Source organism: Gymnodraco acuticeps, unplaced genomic scaffold, assembly GCF_902827175.1.
Source record: "Gymnodraco acuticeps unplaced genomic scaffold, fGymAcu1.1, whole genome shotgun sequence".
Classification (NCBI taxonomy): Eukaryota; Metazoa; Chordata; class Actinopteri; order Perciformes; family Bathydraconidae; genus Gymnodraco; species Gymnodraco acuticeps.
This window is the reverse complement of record NW_022989768.1, coordinates 3,216,127-3,238,440: the sequence shown is the minus strand read 5'-3', so window position 1 is coordinate 3,238,440 and position 22,314 is coordinate 3,216,127. Positions and strand designations below refer to the sequence as shown.

The window sequence follows — 22,314 nt, the reverse complement described above, 5'->3', positions numbered from 1 at the left end:
TGGTAGAAGGTACTAGGTACATAGTCACATGGACCAAGGAAGAACCTGTTAGGGCACATGTACAAATATGTTTGTTTTTTGTTCACTTTGAAAATGTGCATTTTTCTAAATTCATGTTTGGAATGTAATGGAAATACATTGCTGACTAAAAAAAATTGAAAAAACATCGTGAAAACAGCTCTCAAAGAGTTGTAACCAGTTAAGCCCCAAGCCTGTTTTTAAGGTCTCAGGCTTGAAAATAACATTCCCAGAACAAATGACTATATATTTTCTCAAAGCAATGACAAACCTGTGAGTTGGATGTAGAAAAGTCAGAATCAATATAGAATTTTTTTATTTTAAATAAATTCAGATGGAACATACTAAAAATATGTAAATTGTAGTGTCCGTCCAAAAGAAAACATTACTTATAGTAAAAACTAACCTTGAATGATGGGATAGTAGACTAAAAGCTTTAGGAATCCAAACAACTATAACATATAATAAGTACCCTGTATCAAGATTGATGCAAAACAAGTGACATTTGACCTTTTTAGAGAGATTTAGCAAAAAAAACACTTCTGGGGTCATTTGGGTGCATTTTCCATATCTCTGGCCCCCCTCGGTCGATGTTGATGATTGACACCTCTTTTTAACCGTTAGAGCGAATGGAATCGATGGGAAGTTCCTAAAATCCATCTAAACATTACCCATTGGTAAATGAGTGATGCACAGACAGAATGCCCAAAACCGGAAGCTGTCATACACTCCTGTAGCTATCATAGCAGCTATCTATGAAAACTCAGTTTTTGCCATAAATATGACGATGGATTATCAGTAATCATTTCAAAGTGACGCAGACACATTGGATTAACCTTCAGCAGCGTTGTTATCGTTTTAATGCCATTGAACACAACTTTTGATCAGAAAACAGCAACGGTAAGACTTATTTTCCGTTTTGGTCCCATAAAGCTACGTTGTGTGTTGTCTGGGTTTGCTTCCCCTGCCGCGAGTTCTGGTTGCTCAGTGATGATACTTATATTTCTGGAATCTGTGGAATCTCAGCTTGCTAGCTGTTTGTGCAGATCCGATAAGTAATAAAGTATTTCTACCATGAGTTCTGTGCTAAGTGCGTTAGCATTTTTTCGCTCAGGGCTAATTCAGAGGCTTGTTATTACCCTTGTGTTTCGTTTAGCTAAAATGGTTAATATTGTCTGATAGCTGAGTTTCTTCCCGTTAAGTGGGTATGACACATTCATAGTTTGTTAAATGTTAAGAAGCCCTCAGACGCTGTTTCTTGCAAGATGTTGCGTTTTGCCCCCGGTACCGGGGGCATGGGGCTTAACTGGTTTTAAACACTTTGAGCAAACAATCACAGCACCCATATTCTTTCCACATTGCCACTAAAAGCTCATGAACGTGCCGAAGGTCCCGACCACCTAAAAAATACTGTTTGCAGAAAATAACATTAACATGGTTAAAGCTCAAGTATAATAACACATTCTGATCTGATACGTATTTTGTTGTAAGTGCGACCATGCCTTGGGCCATCATGAATCACAGCCACACCAGCATGTGTTAAACCTAACCAGCTTTGGTGTCTCCATGACAGGATTACCACATCAAATGTGAGGGCAGTCCCCTGCAGTGGCCTCCTGTTGGTTGAGGCCCTTTCATGTCCTGTTAAGACCCGAGGCTTCACTGTATACACTCTTCAAAATCCCCAGCGTCGCTAGGACATGATGAGGGTTGTGTGTGGGTGTGCATGTGCCTTTTATTTTTTGGGCTATTACTGTTTTCAACTGCCACTTTGATTGAGTATCACTGTTTCAACTGTAACTAGAGGGGAGGATAACAATGATTTTTTGTTCCCAGGATCATTCATGTTTAGAAGCCAAAGAATGGATGTATGTATAAGCTGGGGGTGGTATTTGGTTTATTTCTGAATAAAAGAACAAATAATCCAAGTACACTTAGGACAACAACTAAAAACAAAAGGAACATCTTGAAGATGAAACAGCCTCAATCAGGTCAACCTATTTTAGCAAGAATGTAAAAAGAATTGGCAAAACAAATACTGATACCGACATATTTCTACAAAGGACATAAAGTTAAGTGATCTTATTAAACTGGAACATATTATTTGTATTAAAAGACATATCCAATGGAGTCAAATATTGCCCAGGAAGCTGTCCCATTATCTGTGAAGCAACATACCAATTTGTTTTAACTCATTATAGGGTAATAACTCTTATAAGTTATTTGAGGTCAAGTGTGTTTGTTCATGCCATTACCATAGACATTTTGATAGGCTTTCTCACAACCGTGCCCAACCCAGAGAAAGATCTGAAAGTAAATATTTTGTATATAAGTGGAAAAAACCTCAGGAAGAGAAATTAAAAGTAAGATGTATCTTCATTAGTTGGCAGGGAGTGCAGTAGGACCTGTAGGTGGGAAACTGGCAATTGCAAAAAATGAACATAAGTTGTAGCAGTTCGTAGAAATACAATGTGCAGCAACGGGATTATGATTCTACAATAGGATTATAACGGATCCAGTACTAATGTAGAAAATTGAGTTGAAGTCCAATAAAAAAAAGCCTAAGAAATGGAATGAAGAGATGATCCATTAAAATATGTAAATCCAATGAATTATTTTTAAAATCATTCAGTTTGTAGAATGTCTCAGAGTCCAGGAATCAAGGTAGATGGTTCTCTAAATAGAGGAAGGGGTCTTTAAGGAACCACAGGGTTGACCACTCCCTTTCCCACCTATTACTAATTTAATTTTTTATCTCAGTGAGTGATCATTTTTTAGAACAACAGCTGGCACATGCAGATGTGTCAAATATTTTTGCATAATGGGAAGTAGTTATATATCCTGTCAAATTCTCAACCCCCTCAAAGAGCAGAGTACATTTATACTGTATGAGGTGTTTACTCGATTCAGCAAGGGCTTTATTGAATGAATCCCAGGCTGCTGTGGCCCACAGCCAAAGCCAATATAAAGAAATGTTGCTGTTCACTGGGTTATTACCTTAGGCTTGGGAGAGCCAACCTGACAGCTCCCGCTCTCTCTCTCGACAGTCTCTCCACAAGCCTCCATCAGCAGAGCAGTCGCTCCAGCATCCTCAACTATCCACTGACCACAGAGCGAGCTGCTTCAAGATGCTGAGTGCACCTGTGACTTACAGATTCAACTCCATGCATGCTAAATAATCAACACTGCATTCATTGTATGAGTTATGAAAAGGCAAAGCAGACATGTGTAATGTATTTTGGTTATTTATTTATATTGTTACAGAGAAATTGTATGCATGTTAGAAAATACAAACAATGCCGATGAAATCCACTATAACTTTAAATTAAAATTAACTTTAATAGTTAATCTGGATATCTCTCTTGCAATAACAGTGGTGCTCCTTTTTTAATCTATTTTACTTGGACCATTAAGGACCCATGTGTATGGTTCAGCTGTAGACAAAGTCTTCAGATAACTCAAAAAGGTAATATAAAGCTAACTTTAGCTTCAACATCTGCTAAAAACTGGATTTTTTTTAATTCAGCAAATACACTTGATATCAATTGTTAGAAAAGAGAGCTTTTGTTTACTTCTGTGTGAACTCAGAGACCCATTGGTTTTCAAAGTCACTTATAATAAGCTCTTGAAACTTAGATAATAAATACTGTTTCCTACAGCTGTTCAGAATACATGGCAAAGAATTTGAGTGCTTTTTCTGTCGATATTCTATTCCAAATCATTGATGAACATGAATTATAAAACAGGGGAATAGCTGCAACTCAGGGGAACACAGTTAATTCAAATCAGTCTGATTTTTGATTTTTGATTTTTTTTCTGAAAAATAATTGTTCCTGATCAGCTGATAAGGCTCATGTGTAAAACGTTGCACAGAACAGTTAACCACTGTTGAAAGATGTATGAATCCTTCTAATGGGATGTCTAAATGATAACATGTTTAATTCGCTGGACTGTTTAAAATATGCAGTACATCTGGCAAAGTGTGCGGAATATATAGATAGAGTATGTGAATAGATTCATGTGATCGACACAAAAAGAGTGGGTGTTTAAAACATCTTGGTATTTCTTTCTAAGAGAGTTTGCTGCGGAAAGGTTTGATATAAAATGCTGCTGTAGCCTCAACCTTGTTATTATAGACTGGTTTTGTAATATAATGAATTATTGCTGCTGTATATATGAAATCTTAAATCTTAGCTCTTTCTTGACCTTGGAAATAATAGTTTGACTAAGGAATCATAATTCAAGATTTACTTTGTATCTTTTTACCTTATCGCACAGTCTTCATCGGCACATGTTGTTTGGTTGGATGCATCTGTTTATATCAGGGGTGTCCAAACTACGGCCCGGAGGCCAATTGCGGCCCGTTGTCCATTTTAAATTGGCCCTCAGCTTATTGTAAAAGTATAATGGAATATGGCCACCACCTGAAACGTGTGCTTGATTTATATTGTACTTCTTAAATATATATGAGATACACAGTTGTATTAATGTGTTGATAAGCCCAATTTTCAAATAAATTCAGTCAATTAAAGTTGAAAACATTTTCTAACCAATCTTAGTCGATTTAAAAAAAAAAAAAAGCCCAATAATGTATTTTAATAATAAGCTTGAAATATACCCTTCATATTTCCCCTAAATATAAGCAATCTGAGGCTTCTGTTTTATGGAATGGACTGCACTTTTTATAACTGACTTTATGGAAAGCTGTGATGTACGCTGTTTGTTTCTTTAAGCATATTCAATTATCAAGCAAAGTTACGTATATTTGATTGATTTTGCATACTTATAACTTAACTTATGATGCAATATACCTCACCTCTAGTGAGAGGCTCTCAGTGAAAACGTTTTGGACACCCCTGGTCTACTGTAGATGCAAGCTCAGTAGCTGGTATGATTTTATCCATAGCACTTTTTTTTACGTCTTTTCATCCATGTAATCCTAAGGCAAACATAGTTTATTTATAGTCTTAGAAATAAACACAACAATACCAGTTGAAGCTGAACATGTATATTTCACCTCTACTGAGGTTGAATGGCCAAGAGATGGACCAGAGGAACAGGTATCTACTGTATTGATACAAACAAGACGGTTAATGTGTCAGAATCTTGGATACAATGGCAGCTCTATTTTATCACCTGTGTTTTAACCAATAAAGAAAGGCCTGAGATAAAAAGTGGTCCTTAACCCTCTGGAGTCTAAGGGTATTTTCTCGATTTTTAGATGTTTTCTTAAATCACCTTTTAAATGTATTTCTTCTGACATGGCACCCCATGTGTTACATATCAAAATGTTCAGGACAATCTCTGGTATTGCTATATATGCAAATTGCTCACCTTAGAGCACTGTTTGATGAGATGGGTAGCTCAAAAGCTTAACATTTGACATCTGATTTTCGGAAAATCTTGAAAACTCTTGTGAAAACACAAATGTACTCATGTGATCGAATTGTTTGGTGTTTTAGATTTGGTTACCAAAGTCTTAGGATCAAAAAAGCAGTGAAATATTTGAATTACACTGTATATAAATGTGTTATTCATCTCTAAAATGAAAACAATTAAATTCGAATTTTGAGTAAAATAGATGTTTATTACTCTACTTTCACCACAGCAGGGACTGAGATACATTAGGACTGAATAATGACTTCATATTACATATAGGGCCGGGACTTTAACGCGTTAATTAAGATTAATTAATTACACAACAATTAACGCGTTAAAAAAATTAACGCATTTTAATCGCACTTATTTTTGCACCGCGGAACGTGTCTCACTGGATGAGTTTCAGGCGTACCGATTATACTGGAGCACCAACTAACGTTCATGACATCAGACAACAGCAAACCACAGTGAACAACAGTGGGAAATGTTGTTTTAAAAAACGGATGGATGGAAGCGTCGATAAGAGCACGGTTGTGTGCAAATTATGCAAAAAGGAATTCGCATATCCCCGCAGCACATCAAGCCTCAAGTATCACCTCAATGCAAAACATATAGCAGCTAGCGTGGACGTTAGCCTCTTTTATCGCGTTCACACCAAAAAGAGCCGGTACTAAAATTAGTTCATGAGAACCTTTTTACCCCCACGAAAGACCCTGCTAGAGAGCAGAGAGCTGCTAGAGAGCAGGGACTTTCGTACGGCTCTCTTGTGAGAAAAGAGCTATATTTCTGATTGGCTGGGCGGATTGCAAACCACGCCCCGTAAAACTCCCAAAAAGTTTTGTGAAGCCGCCATTTTATTATCCTCGCATTAGCATTATTAGCATTAGCCCAGCGCAGAAACGCAGAGAGACTAACTTATGGCAACACAAAATAAAACATGGGAGCGGTGGAGATGAGGAGGTGTCGGCGTTCTGGCGATTTACTCGGAAGGCTGCTGGGACTCCCAGCAGCTTCTACTGAAGCCAGTCCCCAACTCCGGGGACTTCCGGCCGGGGACTTTGGGCGGCAGTATACGCCGTGAAGTGGTTTGCGGCCTGCAAGTAAACCCAAAGCAGAAGAAGAAGAAGTGACGTCAGCGGCTTCATTTGCCTATATCCACCCCCAGGTTCAAAGAGTTCTCATGAACTAAATTCTCATGAACCTTTGTGGGAAAAGTACTGCGGTGTGAATGCGCCTAATGGTATACTAAAATCCATGTGAAAAAAAATTGCTTCTCACTGTTCTTAGGTCAAATATGTATATGCGATTAAAATTGCGATTAATTTCGATTAATTAATTACAAAGCCTCTAATTAATTAGATTAATTTTTTTAATCGAGTCCCGGCCCTAATTACATACCATGTGTAAAAATACAAATTGAGCATTCAAACTTTTTTTTTCAACCAACAATTTATTATTAATATGTTTTTCTCAACCAACTATTTATATAAATATAAGAAACTGGAAAAATCTCACTATTTACAATATTGAACATCAGAACTTTCAACCAACTATTCATTATAAATGTCAAGACAGTGTCAAGGTCTTTGTCTGTCTTCCAAGACAGTTGGTCTGGCTGCTGTGAAGATGGGGGTGATGGTGCATGGGCTGCTCTGTAGGTGGGGTGTACAAGTGCTATACGAGACCTCCACGGGACCTCCTTGCTGGCTGGGTTGAAGGTGATGGCTGTGGTGGAGCCTTTGTGCTGAGGTGTATCTTGACCTGGTGGCAGCCGCAGATGGAGGTGGAGGCAGCTATAGTGATGCTGGTCTGCTGGTCCTTGGTGGTGATGGCTCTGGTGAAGGCCCTTGAGCCACGGTAGATCTTGACCTGGGGGCCGGCACAGATGGATGTTCTGGCTGCTGGATAAACGCTGCCTGTGGGCCACTAGGCCCAGGCAGCTGTGAAACCTCTCTGTAAAACAAATTAAAATGTAGGACAATAATTACAACTAATTTCATTGAAATAAAGTTCAAGTAAAATGTTGCTCAAGCACAAATAACAATGCACACATAAAAAGAAAGTTTGGGAGGTTGGACAGGAGTCTCTCTCTCTCTCTCTCTCTCTCTCTCTCTCTCTCTCTCTCTCACACACACACACACAGGTATTTCCAGTTACGGTACTTTACATTCAGTATAAAATCACTGACACACATAGGCTACATCTGATTACAAAGTCTCATCTGTACAGGACGGTAAAATAATAACAGGCACACATATACATAAATCTATGACAAAGTCTCATCTGTACAGAACAGTATGATAAAATAATCGATGGCAAAAACATGTCTATAGGCACTGTAAATGTCTCCGTTGTGGGACGAATACATGATTCATTTAATCATCAACACATGTAATCTCACTTTTACACACCAAAATAACGTTAACACAGAGTAAACGTTTGCTAATAATGAGTCTATTTTGTCCCAAGAAAAAGTTCATGACTATCGATAAAAAAGATATATCAAGGGCTGTCAAACGATTAAAATGTTTAATCAGATTAATCACAGTTTAAAAATTAATTAATCATGATTAATCACCATTCGAACTATGTCCAAAATATGCCATTTCTTTATGTAGCCTATATTGTTGTGGGAATGGAAAGATAAATGAAAGAAGGCGGATATATCCATTTCACATACAGTATGTATGAATTATAACATTTTTCTGTGTGTCAAAATGAAAGACAGCCCACACCCCTATCAATCATCAAACCGTGGGGTCTTAATTCATTACGTGTTGATTTCTATCAACGGGGGAGTACTTCAGGAAAGTCGGGAGTACTTCGTGACCACAGAGTGTGAACGTTGTGATCAGCTGTTTTAGCGCAGTTCTCCAGTGAAGGGGGGGAGTCTCCCTCCGCAGCCGGTTGGCGTAGTTTTGGCACAATTCCGTTGCACAGACCGACGTTAACAGCAGCCCTGTCTGTGCACACGGAGACCGACTCTGTCGTCCGGTGATCTAACCGCCTTCTGGAAAAGCTTCACAAGTACGTCGGTACGCAAATGCGCTTTGTGACACAAGTGACGGTACGCATTTCAGATTACGCACATAACCTACCAGTTATGTGCACCCCTGTACTACAGCAAAAGTATTCTCCGTCGGGACTTCCTGCAATAACACCACGCCGTTATCTTGATTCTGATTGGCCAGAAGATATTATCAAAGATGTTCTATTGAGAAGACGATCACTAGCCTACGTGACAAAAGTTTTCAAAACCGTTTCTGGTCTTCGGTATTTCCAGACAAGTGGCTACTGAAATCAATCTTACTAACTGCCGTCTGTGCAATTCTCGGCGCGAGTTGGCAGACTTTATTTTTGCTTACTTTAACATCATTTTTCATGGTGGGGCTAAGCCATTTCTTGGTATTCTTTCACACACATATACGGGTATTGGGCCGAGGGCGACACCGTACTTCCGGTATCCGCCGTTTTACGCGAGGTGCAAGCAGGCCAAGGGTTTAGCCGTACACCGTCTAGGTGTTGCTAAGCTTCCTGTACTGAATATCATAGTCTATTGCCTTAATCAATATCTAGTCAACTCTAAAATACCACATATATGCAATGGCATGATAATATTATTGTGACAAATTCACCTGGTGTTTCCAGAAATTAGACGTAGATGCAGCCAAAATCGACGCAGTCTGTAAAGGCAATCCGACAACCCACACAGCTCTAGTTTACGCTGGTAACTAACGACCTAGAGCACACCCCTCAAGTCCAGAGATGTAATCCGAAGACATGCAGCGATTTCTTCGGTCGTTAATTCAGAAAAAAAACCTAGTGCGCTCTGCCTTGCTACGTTAGCTAGCTGTTTATATTTGCACTTCCAGGATATTTGCACCTCCATGAAAATGGCGTATTTATATATATATATATATATGGCGCGTGTTGCATTGTGGGTAGCTCGTGACGTCACTGTGTGTGAAATAATGGGTGTAGCCTACCCCAGCCATACCCTGGCGCTGGTGGGATGTATGGGGCGGGCCATTCTGCACGTTAAATGCGTTAAATATTTTAACGCAATTAATTTAAAAAATGAATTACCGCCGTTAACGCTATAATTTTGACAGCATTAAACATATTGTTCATTTTCGCAGTATTCCCCACACATTGCCAGTACATTATTACTGTAACATTTACACTTACCCATGTCCAAATGGATCCTTGTTGTTGTCTTTGTATTCTTCTTCTTCAGAAGAGTCGAAGACTTCAGGTTCTGTACTCTATCTTCACTGCTGCTAGCGAAAAAAATCTCTAGCAAAGTCGGCAACTGTAACGTTTTTTTTAGCCATTTTCTCTGTCTCTCTCTCTCTCCTCACAGACGTAAACTGATGGGACGGGAGACACGTGGTTTATGTTTTTTTTACTTGGTGGGTAGGTCCTTAGTGATTTCTTGATGAAATCATTTCAGACCATGATGGCTGCCGGCCGAGATTTCCTTGACGGACACACAAATCCACCAATCAATCCCACACAGTGTAAAGTCAAGCTGCTTTGAGCGGCCATATTGGCTGCTGTGCCCTTCTTACAGTCTCACAAGAGATACTGCTGGAAAGCTACTCTTCCAGCGATTCCGCGGATATCTGAATCATATTTCTACTCCTTATAATCGAAAATATATGATTAATTACGTAAATTATGCGCACCTGGACGCGCCGGCGCGTCCACCGACTGAGGGTTTACTCATCAATAGTTCACGTTTTATCATGCACTCTGTAATAAATAAACTCTTTAAAGCAGAATTTCAAATGTTTATTTCAAAGATTGTTGCCAGACCGGAGAACCTCTGCACAGATAATAATAAATATTAAAATCACATGGTTTCTCCTCTAAAGTAACATATACCTATGTTTGTTTACTTATGCAACTTTGCCTGAATATTACTGAGATTGAGAATAAAGGCATTGGGCTCAGCATTTAATCACATTTTCTTTTTGAAATACTTCGGTATGAATTGTATGAGAAATACTTTAGCAGTCTAAGCTTTTCAGAGCCTTGAAGAATTAAACTGCTGAAATTGGTTCACGTCCAAAACAATTTAAAGAAACCATTGAAACACTGTTGAAAGCAATATAATTTCACAGAGAAGGTCTTGAAACATCAATAGTGTTTTTTTTGCCAAAATACATTTAAACACACACACAAGCATAAACACACAATGAATACATTGCTTGTCAAGCCTCTCTGTTTTATGGATGCAGGATTTCTAATCTGTGGATTTTGTATGTGTATTTGTTTGTTTTAAAGCAGAAGATTGCATGTTTTTTTCTTTGTGTTAAGGCTTCTCATCTAACTCTCTGTGAATGATATTACTTCCTATAATGTTGAACTCTGTAAGTGTATAAATCTTCAATTGGATCTCACAACACTCTCTTTGAATGAATGTCCAGGCTCTGTACTGTGTCCTACTTCTCTCCTGTAACAGAAGCTCAGTGCTTACACATGTAATGCATAATTAGAAAGATTACCTGATAGCATTACTAAATGAATACCTTATATTGAATCAGTTAAGCTATCGTGATCTCCGTCTTCATCATTGTTACTAACTATATCAAAACTAAAAAAGCGACAGTGGGTTCTTCTGTTCACACTGAAGCCTCTTGTTGTTATTTTTTCCGCCTGTTTGTCTGCTCAAACTTCTTGCTGAGTCCAGATGGAATCAGTCGGGGGTGACCACTCATGCCAAATATCAAATTCCAAAGCCCAAGCCTGTCTTGTATGAATCAGAGATGAGCGCAATATGGATAGAAGTGGACAGCACGCAAAATTGGAAGAAAAAGAAACCCCAGGCAGTCCAACAGCAGTTCACTCTGGGTGGAATAAATGAGCAGAAGGGGGGGTTCAAATGAACAAACTTTAGCTTCCACAAAAATGTTTAAAATTGTGATTTGTCGCGCATATCTTTAAAGAGATAGAGCTAATGGAGGCTGCTGTATTACTGTTTGTTTTATCATTTATTTCTGTATCACTGAGATGGTTTATTTTGTTTTACCATAGCAAATGTTAATACGTTACAAATTAAGTTCACTAACGGTAGTGGAAACAATTCAATATTCTGAGAACTGCATACGGTTGCGTGTACTTTTGTGTTATATAGGACAAATGGAGTTGAATCACTTCTCACCCTGACTTCTCAGCCTGTAAAATACAAAACGATCAACCCTAATATATAATATTTCTGTTTTGGCCTATGGCAGGTGATTGACATCAAAGAGAAGTTAAAGGAGTCCAAGAGGTTTTGGTCCAACCTGCCTGATGACATCTGTGCCAAGGGCAAGCTGACAGAGTCTGACGAGTATCAGTGCTGGAACAGCCACACGAAGGGCAGGTGAGGACTTCTGCTTCTCAGTATAACCACGGCAAATTCCCCCCACTCTACGGTTATCACATTCTGCCTGCCAGGGATTAAAATAACCACACTGTATTCCCAGATTAACACTCTCTCTGTGAGCACAATGGTTAGTGCATACTGTATGGAGAACCTCTATATAAGCTCCGAGGCTCTAATACCCAGAGGACTGTGGAGTTTCCAACACCTCTTATCACCACCGCAGCGTGTAGAGAGTCTCCGAGCCATACAGTAGATTGGACAGCGAGTCCAACAGTGAACCAGAGAAGTTGGCAGAGGAAATATATCACCCCATCACTCTGGACTACTCCAAGTAACAAAATCACCAGATGGTGCTATAAAAGGCATGTTATTTCTCTTGTTTGTGCCAGTAACATTTTAAGCTCTAAATCTGGAAGGTAAATTGATTGCCAGAGATGATAAAATGTCAGACCCTGAAGGAAGTGTGTTATGAATGATATCATCGGATTTTCTTGTTCCTTAAAAACAAACTATGCACACTTGACTTTGTATAGACAGTATCAAATTAAATACAAAACTAGTGAAAAGCCAAGGTTGGTAATGTATTTTTGAAATCTTATTTGCTATATTTATTGAAATACTCTTTCCTACCCGACTGCAATCAATAGATGAAATGAACTGAGCAAAAAATATCTGATATCTGTTACTGTGGCAGGACTCTAATACGCTGCTATAGCTTGAGAGCTTTGAGTACTAACAATTGCCATGTACGTTGTTTACATTCATTATGACGATTGTGGGGAAGTGGCTTTGTAGGAACTACTAAAGGTGTGGGCGGTCAATGTTGACACCTCGGTGACTTGCATTGTTTTCATTGCACAGCAGTTGAAGTATTTGTTATTTATTTATTAACACACACACTATTTATTTGTGGGCATCAGGCACGTAAAGGGCTCTCTAAAGCAAAGTGAAACCACTCCCAATATGAAGGAGACCATAGAGACCTTTTACACACTTATGTGTTGCCTGATTTTAGCATCCTTCAATAAAAAGAGTAGCTCTTGTGATTTTGGTTTAGTTGGTCTACTTTATGGGTTCTTAGGCTTTTACACCGAGATCATATATCAATATTCACATATGTTTCACCATTTGTAGAGATTATTTATTTGTGGTGTTTTGGAGTAAGCAAAAATTCAAAGAACTAGTCACACATACACAGAGGGACACAATGTCCGCACAAGAGGTTGACTCTGTGAAACAACGACAACTGGTTGTATTGGTGGAAGATAGAGCACAACACAGTAATTTAAGATAACTCATATAAGTATACAAAACACATGTACATAGAGACAACATCCTCACCACAATTTTCCTATTCTCTAAAGTTGCAGTGTGTAGATCTGTCAGCCACCATACAGTAATAGGCCTTCAGTGTCACTCAGGGACGTGCACAGACATTTTGGGGGGCAGGTGCTCAAGTGAGATAAAGGGCACTTCCCATAATCATTTCTAAAAAAATAATTTAAAACAAAAAGTTAAATATAGTTGCACATCTCTGACTTACTGACCAATTAATTGTAATACCCTCACACTCACGCAACTGTTTAATACTCAACATAATTCTACAAAATAATCAGTTAACATAGAGGTTTTACAGTCTGAATTCATCTAGAGATTTAAAGCTAATCTGCATATTTAAACATAACATTTCAGGGGAAAATACTGACTTGACGTAAGTAACTATCTGGGGAAGTTGTGAGGTGATGTGTTTTTTTGTTTTATCCTTTCCACCTGCAATGCCTTGGTAACTGCATGCAAATTAGCGCTTTTTAATTAGGCCTAGTTAACGCCTAATTTGCATATCAATGTGGCGATTGTGATGACGTTATTAGATACACATTTTACTGTATTCGCTTTAAGTGTCTCCCCTTAAGTACCTTACATTAGCCTGTATTCCCATGATAAATTGTCTTAAAGCTAAACCTTGAGCTAACTTATCCATTAGCTAGTAGCCTACCATAGTTAACTATATTTGTTATTGTCTTTTAGCTAATTAGCTGTAAACTCGAGGCACTGGCAGTTTAGTAATGTGTTCATCACCACTCACCTTCAAAATAAGCCAACAAAAGCCGGCATAACATGGGACAGTAAAGTGGGAGGTGCTGCTGCTGCCTGTCTGTCTGAAGGGACTGTGCCGATGTCCGCACCGCTGTGCAGGAGACGTGGAGGGAGGGAGAGCTACGAAACTTCACAGTCTAATCTCCCGACCTGATATTTTAATTTTGTATTCAATCAATATATTTTTGCAAAGGGATACTGTGCGCAAACAGCAGTAGATATATATTCATTTATAAAATTAAAAAAAGGGGGAAAAAGACCACTTTCTCTGGAGGAAGAAAAAGGGCAGGGGCTCAAGCCCACTTTGATGTATATGCGTGCATGTGCCTGTGTCACTGATGCTGCTTGTTTGCCTGATAGATAGCAAATGAAGCAAATGTGGAAATGTTGTTATCTGCATGTTTGTATTCTACTATCATCCATAGTTTTTTAGTTCTGATGCATTATTTACTAAACTTGAGGTTTTGAAAGCACGATAGAGACCTCCTCGGGGAGGCTCTAAACAGTTGCAGGGGAGGCTTAACTCAGTATGAATATTGGATTACCTATCATGAGATCAATAGAATTGCCTAAATGCATGTGATTTTGTTGGAGATATTTCAGAGATTTAACGGTTCCCTACTTTCACAGAGTCAGAAATCATTGAATGCCTTAGAGATATACAAACTCAATTATTGAGTGTCTATGGAAACAAATAACATAATCATGATTCAATATTTATCCAGGAATTGAGTGAAAGAAAGCAGGTAAACAAGCAGGAAGGGGGGATGCCTTTTTTCAAGCTTTGGCTGAGGGGAGGCCCAAACTCAGAATAACATCTAGAAAATATTACCATTTTGATAGTGCCTTCAGTGCCAATACGACAAGGAGATATTAGGTGATTCAGTTTGTTCCTGTGTCATTGTGTGCAGATATTTTCCTGAAGTCGTGGGGGAGGGTCTTACCAACCAGGTGAGCAACCCAGAGGTGGATGTGGACATCACCAGGCCGGACACACTGATACGACAGCAGATCATGGCTCTACGTGTCATGACCAACAAGCTAAAGAACGCCTACAACGGCAATGACATCTACTTCCAAGACTCAAGTAAGTTCTCCAATATCTTGGGTGTTTGCAAATGCAGGTGTAGACAAGATAATAATAATATTTTGAAGTAAAACACAGAGAGAAAAGTTTATTTCACTGCATGTTGGTAGATTTGGACACACACACACACACACACACACACACCCACCCACACACACACACACACACACACACACACACACACACACACACACACACACACACACACACACACACACACACACACACACACACACACTCAGACAAATACCCCTGCAGAAATATAAATGGTACCGAAATAAGATCTTGGATGTCATTCATGTTGCAACTCATCATAAAACTCCACTGAATGCACCAGCGTTGCACTGAGGCAAGACTGACATTATTAGGAGAATAAATAGCCGTAGGTACGGAGGTGACACATGCAATGACAGACAGTGAAGGCTATTTACGAAGATGTACATCTGCAATGCTGCCATGACAGAAACCATTCCCTCTTCCTGATTATGGGGATCCCATACAGCTGACAAGATTGAAGATTTTCATAGCTTCAAATAAAATGTGGCTCTGTGAGTCAACTGCCACTAACCTTTGTTTGTCAACTCCATTTTTGTCACTGTCATGTTTGTTTTTCTGTTAGCAATTGTGTTTTCCTTGTCACCAGGAACCTAGTACTGCAGGCACTGAATATGTTGAATAGGTTCACATCTCACAGAAGCAGATGTAATCCTTGTATTAAGATCTACTTGTGCTCTGCTATTTATAGCAGCTAATCATTCACGTATTGCTCTGCAACCTGTGAAGGCGCGGTCGCACCAGCACTTATGACAAGAAGAAAATTTGCAGTGACGTCAATTCATTTTGATAAAAGTTCCCTTGAAAGCTTACTCAATCACCATTATCTCTGAGAAGTTGGGTGCTGAACATATGCAGCCTCAGTATTTTAACAAATCCATTGTCAAACACGAGGTGCTTGAAAAAGTACATAAGAACATTTGAAATCCCAACCCATTTCAGCCCTTATTTATCAGCAGTCTAATATTAGTGTGATTTTTTCTTGCAGTTTTATTTGACCTGCAAGTCATTTCTATTAGCTATTATAAAAAAGTGTATAGACGATCTACAAACCAACTATAACCATGAACTAAGTGTAATAAAAATGTGGTTCATCTATCTATGTAATGTTTATAGATGTTATACGAATCATTTGGTTATCATTAGCAAATATTTGATATAGTATTTAAATTATTTGTACGACTTTTACATACATCATAGAGTCACTAATAATCAGTATGCCTTATTAGTTATCATTTTAACAGATTACTTAAATATAAACAATGTATTAATGATGGTTATTGTTGTGTTTCCTAAAAAGGTAACAAAACTATACAATCAATTTAAATAAGCCAAATGAGTATTCATTTAAATCTTGTGAGTTTCTCGGGCCGATTTCTTTTGTTACCTGAGCTTTTTTGCTTTCCCTTTGCCATGGATCAGATAATAGTTGTTGTGACAAAGTATTTAAATTCAATTCTAACTTTTGTGATTTTGTTGCTGCAGGTGATGAAGGCAGTACTTCTGGCAGTGGCAGCGGCTGCTCTGATGGCTGCACAACAGAGTTTGTTTTTGTTGGAACAGAGGCTCCTGTGATTGGAGCCGACAGAAGCGACGAACGCGCAGCAGCAGCAGCAGCAGCGGCGGCAGGAAAGTCCTTTTCCAGCGGACCCTCCCTAGTGCTGGTGGTGGCCGCCCTCACACTCCCACTGGGGGCAATGCAGACTCAATGGAGATAATACACGAGTGTGGCCTGATCACTGACTTGTCTGCTGTTACATACAGTATGTTTAACAGCAAGTTCTACTGCTGTTCCCTCACTGGACCTTCTGGAAACCTGTGGAGAGTGGCTTATTGTGGTGTGGTAGTACAGGAAGTGAGTGCAGCGCAGCATCCTGCTCGTCCCCCAAAGAATGCTTGGTGCCGTCACTGAACCAGCTTTCACATCTCTTAAAAAAAAGAAAATGTGGGGTTTTCTCATTATTCTAAAGTGCATTTTAAATAACATACTTCTAAAACACAACAGCTCTGATTTTTCAGATCAAGGGAAATTTATTTTAATTTTTTTCTTTTGTATGATGAAGTTGTGACAACAAGACAACACCCAATTTGTCATAGAAGTCTTTTCCCCCTCAGACAAATGGAGAAAGTCTAACTGTGTGCATGCATGGAAATTATGTTAACTGACAAAAACATGTTTTGTTTTATTTATGCAGGCTACACAGTTTGGGCTTGGTTGGTACAGGATTGTACAGAGCTAGCAGTTCACCTGGTTTCCTGTTTGGTTATATCAGTGTGACTTCAGGGAGCAGCAGTTCTTACAGCCACTTTATAGTTGCACATTTGATTAATTCTTGAAAGTGCTAATGTATTGCACAAAGAGCACTACTTTGCACAGATTATTTTTCTCGGCTTCATACGTTTATAATCTACAGGAAACATCCATCCCATAGAGACAGAAGACCTATATTTTCAGATCATTTAACTGATTGTATTGTACTTATACATAGTTGCAGTATGTATTTCATTGGAAGGTACTGTAATGTAATCTTGCTGGTTTAGTTAACAGCTCCATTTTTTAAAATTGTAATTGTTTTAACGAGTTATTGGATCACCTGAACAATTTAAAAAATAAACAGGAAAGTTATTGTAAGCCATTATACAACAATTGCCTGCTAATGCTATATGGTTACCTGATTTACTCTCTTCTGTTTGGGTACTTGACATACACCTAAAAAGTTCAAATATTATTTTAATTCTCAGAGAACTCAAACGTGTATTAGTGATATTAGGTATATTCTAAGGATATTTTCATTTATTTCTTGTCTCCATTGTTTTATTATTTATTATAAGGATTAATGTTAATTCTTTATACAACATACAGTATATGTTACAAATTGTAACCATACTCCTGTAAGCTCAGCCCTCTGACAGGCCCTGGCGGTTCACACACTCTCATGTTATAGTGCACCACGCTGAAATGTGCATGTTCTTGTTCGACCACTGAAACGGATCCACCAATAATGCAGGTTATAGAAGTGGTCATGTGTTTTTTAAAAGCATTTACAAAGTCAGCAACTCTAAACGAAATAGGGCGCCAAGGTTAGAGCGCTCTGTATCTTAGAACTAGGGTTACTATTCATAACCTCTATTCATCTCCTATGGCTTGACCTCTAACTGGCTCTGTAGATGCACTCCAATAACACAACACTATGGCTTTGACCTCAGGTCACACAGAAAATGTAGTTCCAGACATGTAGAAGTTATACAAACAAACAAAAAAAGGGATATTTGTTCAATCATAAATGTTTAGAACAGCCATCGTAGTGCTGGAGTGTGCCTTGGAGGATTGAATCCCATCAGCCCATAAGCACCTAAAATCCTTTCACATAGCTAATAAGTAAGTCTCTTGTCTCAACATGGGGCTTCCACAAACCCACAGCGGCAATGAACAGCTGCTCTGAGCATCTCAACGAGACAAAGCATACTAAAGCATGCATGGGACACGAGTGAAAACAGCATCAAGATCTGAAAAATATATCTGATGTTCTTAGACACAAATTACATGAAATGCAGTACTTCTCCTTCAAATGAGAAACAACAAGAGGGGACTCATGTCCACATTTCTAAAGTTATCTTCACACACACTTCACAGCACCTGAGAGAAAATCCCCCCTCAGTGGTTTCACATGACTCACAAAAGACACCCCGACACCACAGGAAGCTCCCACTGCAGAAGAGATGGAAAATATTTTGACCTCCCTCGCCTTACTCCCTGCTGAAACAGCTTCAGGAGAAGGTGACTGAACAGCAGCCTCCTACCAAAACCAGCATGATTATTAAATCACTGGTGCGTAAACCTTAATGTGCACGGCGACAGGCCTCTCTCGAAGCAACGATCGAGGAAAGACAACTCTAAAGGAAAAGTTAGAAAATGCATTTTAATTTGTTTTTATGCTCAAACTGTATTTAATTTGTCTATATACAATTCATATTGGACAGGCAACAAATGTAAACCAACGTGAAATATTACTTAAATACTTCAGGCTGAGTTGAAAGGTCAGTGTAAAGATAAAAAAATTATATTGAAACAAATTGGGGAATACATTATGACAAACATAAAGCACTTTATAATATCAACAGGACATTAGTGGAGAGAAACATGAATGAATTAGCTATTTATTTTTCAAATGTTCTGGTGATTCAGTTACGTTCCCTTTCAGAAGGGCTAGTATAAAAATAACATTAGAGACATCACTACCAAAATATGATTACCGTCGTGCAGATGTGACATATCAGCAGTAATGATAAAGATACAGATGTAAGTAATTATCCAAATGAATACACAGTCACGGTAACACATTGCTGGTTCAGGTCAGCATCGCAACAGTGCCACTGAAGGGGGAGGTCAACTTCGTCTCATTGTTTATCTTATTGGTAAGTATTTCAGTCACAATGTGGATGTTATAAAATACAATCAGCATTTTTAAGATCTGGGTCTGTAAATCCATTCTGTTTGGACGAACAATCACATGCAGATGTCAGTGCATACAGGGGTGACAGAGAAAGCCTGTTGAGCACCTTAGAGCTAAACATGTGTATAAAACAGAACCAGGGGTGTATGGGAAACTAAAAACATAACAACAGTTTCCCAAAATCTACTTTATGGATATTTTGGATTGCTCGTGTGTCCTCTGCCGGATCATCTTTGCATGAGCACAAAGAGCGACCACCGTACTCAGACAGAAGTGGCAGTAAACAGATCCTGATCTGAACTCACTTAGTGGGTCAGACAGATGGGAGGCAGTTAGACGGGATGGACATCCAGCAGTAACTATTTATAATGTGCTAAATATTAAATAAAGAGACTTGTTAGTGGGCAGGATGTGCAGCAACAGTTTTCCTGATCTGGATGTATCTGCCCAGGAGTGAAGTCTTGGATAGCAGCAGATAAAAGAGCTTTCATTTAAAAATGATGCTCTGTTACATGGAGTCGAACTGATGATTCAATTTCAGCTTCAGGCGTTTAGAGTTCTCAGAGAATTTCAGCTACACCTTATTTTATAAATTTAGCACAAATAGATTTTTTGTCAGCACATTTATTGTCAAGTATCACATTTCCATGTCAAGTGTCATATTGTTTCCCTTAAAATTACAATCATTCTGTCAGTAACAGATTTGAATTCAGATGATTGTTATCTTTCAGAGATGTTGTAATTGATTAAATAAATATACAGCACACGACAGGAAGAGAAAAAGTTCGATTAGAAGTGAGGGTTAGCAGGTTACATATCACTGCAGTCGGATACATTCAGTTTTCAAGTATTAAAAAAACTTTGTGGAGGCAGATATTTCTGAGTCAGGGTCAGCAGTGAGACAGAAACTTAACAACTATGTTTTCTAAAGTGTAAGGAACTCAGTAACCATCTGCAGCCACACAAAGGTTGAATGCACCCATGAGAGAACTCTTTAATGGTGTTCCGGAAAAACAGGAAAAACACTCTTTCACAAGTGAGCTGAATTTCCCAAAGAGCTTCAGTACAAACAACCCTCTTCTCTCATTACATCGAGAGGCATGTTTGCCATTTTCACTGCCTTGTGTTCTCTCTCTCCTGACAAGGCAGACATTCAGTATCATTGTCTGAGATGCTTCAATGCTTAGCTTAATTTGTCTGGGAGCTTTTTCTGTTTGTTTTTGTTGTTTTCTTTGTCTGTTCATTCTCTTTGGCATTTGAAAAACGAAAAAAAAAAGTAAATCGTGGTTGGCGGTTTTTTACAGAAAACGTGTTATGCAAGGTCTTTTCCATTTGATGTTAATCGTTTGCTGCACTTTTGCTAAAACATATGCTGTGAGTGTGGTACTGTTGTGATTTGCAAAATCAGATAACTAAGGAGCACATTACGATTTGTGGAGCTGTCAGTGCACGCTGTTTGAAGTGTTTTGGGGGAACTGAAGTTGATAGTTATACAAGCAGACATGCCTTACCATTTTTAAAAGACTCAAATGGATTGCTTATTTGGCTTTTGTTACACATTCTTGTATACAGAAAATAATACAAATGTAATAATAAACCTTTTATTAATAAAATACTTTATATTGTGGCTCTATCTATCGCCGATGTCCTTTGCAAACTATGTATCTTCATTGATCAGGAACCTACAAACAACAAGATATTATATTCTACAATTCCTTTAAAAAGTTTAAATTGGGGGAAGACAGATTGGATTTAGATATGAACTGATATGAAATGCTTTATCTTATATAGTTCAAAGTGTTACATGGATAACATTACTGTGAGCTTTAACTTCACACACTTTTTCCATTCAAATGTGTCTTTTGTCAAATGTAACAGATAACAGGGCATCAGTTTAAACAGTTATCAAATATGTGGAAAATGCATCCACCATGATCTCCTTAATAAATGGAATTACTGCCTCTTTCGTTCCTGTTATAAGTACTACTTGTAAAGAAATCTATATTACAAGTTACAAATGAATCAGGTATATATGCTTTGAAGAAGAAACTTAGAGAATTTTGAATTATTATTATACCTTACTCTGTGTTAATCACTATTCCTATAATGCGTTCAATTGGTGATTCAATTGGATGTTGGCTTTCCATGACAAGTATCCTACAGTATCAATGTTTGACATGTCTTATTTTGACAATCTTCACAAAGCCACAACAGAAATAACAAAAATGCATAAGAGATTGTGTTGAGATCTTATCACTTTGTAAAGGGTTCAATTATTTAAGCACATGACTGCTTAATCATATGGTCATTTTGATGCTTCATAGCGGGAAAAGCACAGGTGTAAATAATAACATTAAGGAAGGCTCTGTTCTACTTGATTTTCCCAGGAAGACATTACAGCATGACAATGAGCCAGCATACATAACACAGGACCCTGAGACTGAAGCAGCTAAATGAAATTCAGCCACAATTACTTGTATTATTTGCACATGTGCTTTTACTAATGTGACAAGACAAAAATGTTTAAATGAAAAAGCTCTATTGCTTAAGTTGGAGATTAAAAATATTTTGTATATCTGACATTTTCTTAACACTCAGTAACTTAAAGTGGACCTATTATGCTATATTGGAAAAATATATTGTAGGGCCATACCTATACAAAACATGTCTGTGAAGTTTTTTGCTTAAAATACCAAACAGATCACCCATTGTAGCCATGCCTCATACTGCTCATACCCCTCTTTTGAAGCCCTGTTAGAGAAACGCGGATTATGGGTCCTTAGCTTGAAAAAAACAAAACAATGCCTGATCAGAATTCTACCAGAGATAAAGTTAAATCTGTGATAAAACGC

General features: G+C 38.3%; 1 protein-coding gene across 2 annotated transcripts in view; it reads left to right on the top strand.

The window, feature by feature from the left end:
• The window catches only part of gpc6a (glypican 6a), a 185,205-nt gene extending 164,128 nt beyond the window's left edge, over window positions 1-21,077 (top strand). For both annotated transcript variants that reach the window (XM_034219617.1, XM_034219606.1), the window contains 3 exons: window positions 11,637-11,767; window positions 14,779-14,954; window positions 16,494-21,077. In XM_034219617.1, the coding sequence (XP_034075508.1) occupies window positions 11,637-11,767; window positions 14,779-14,954; window positions 16,494-16,726 (540 nt within the window). In that variant the 3' untranslated portion in view covers window positions 16,727-21,077. The remainder of the gene's footprint in view (window positions 1-11,636; window positions 11,768-14,778; window positions 14,955-16,493) is intronic.
• Window positions 21,078-22,314: the final 1,237 nt, after the last annotated feature.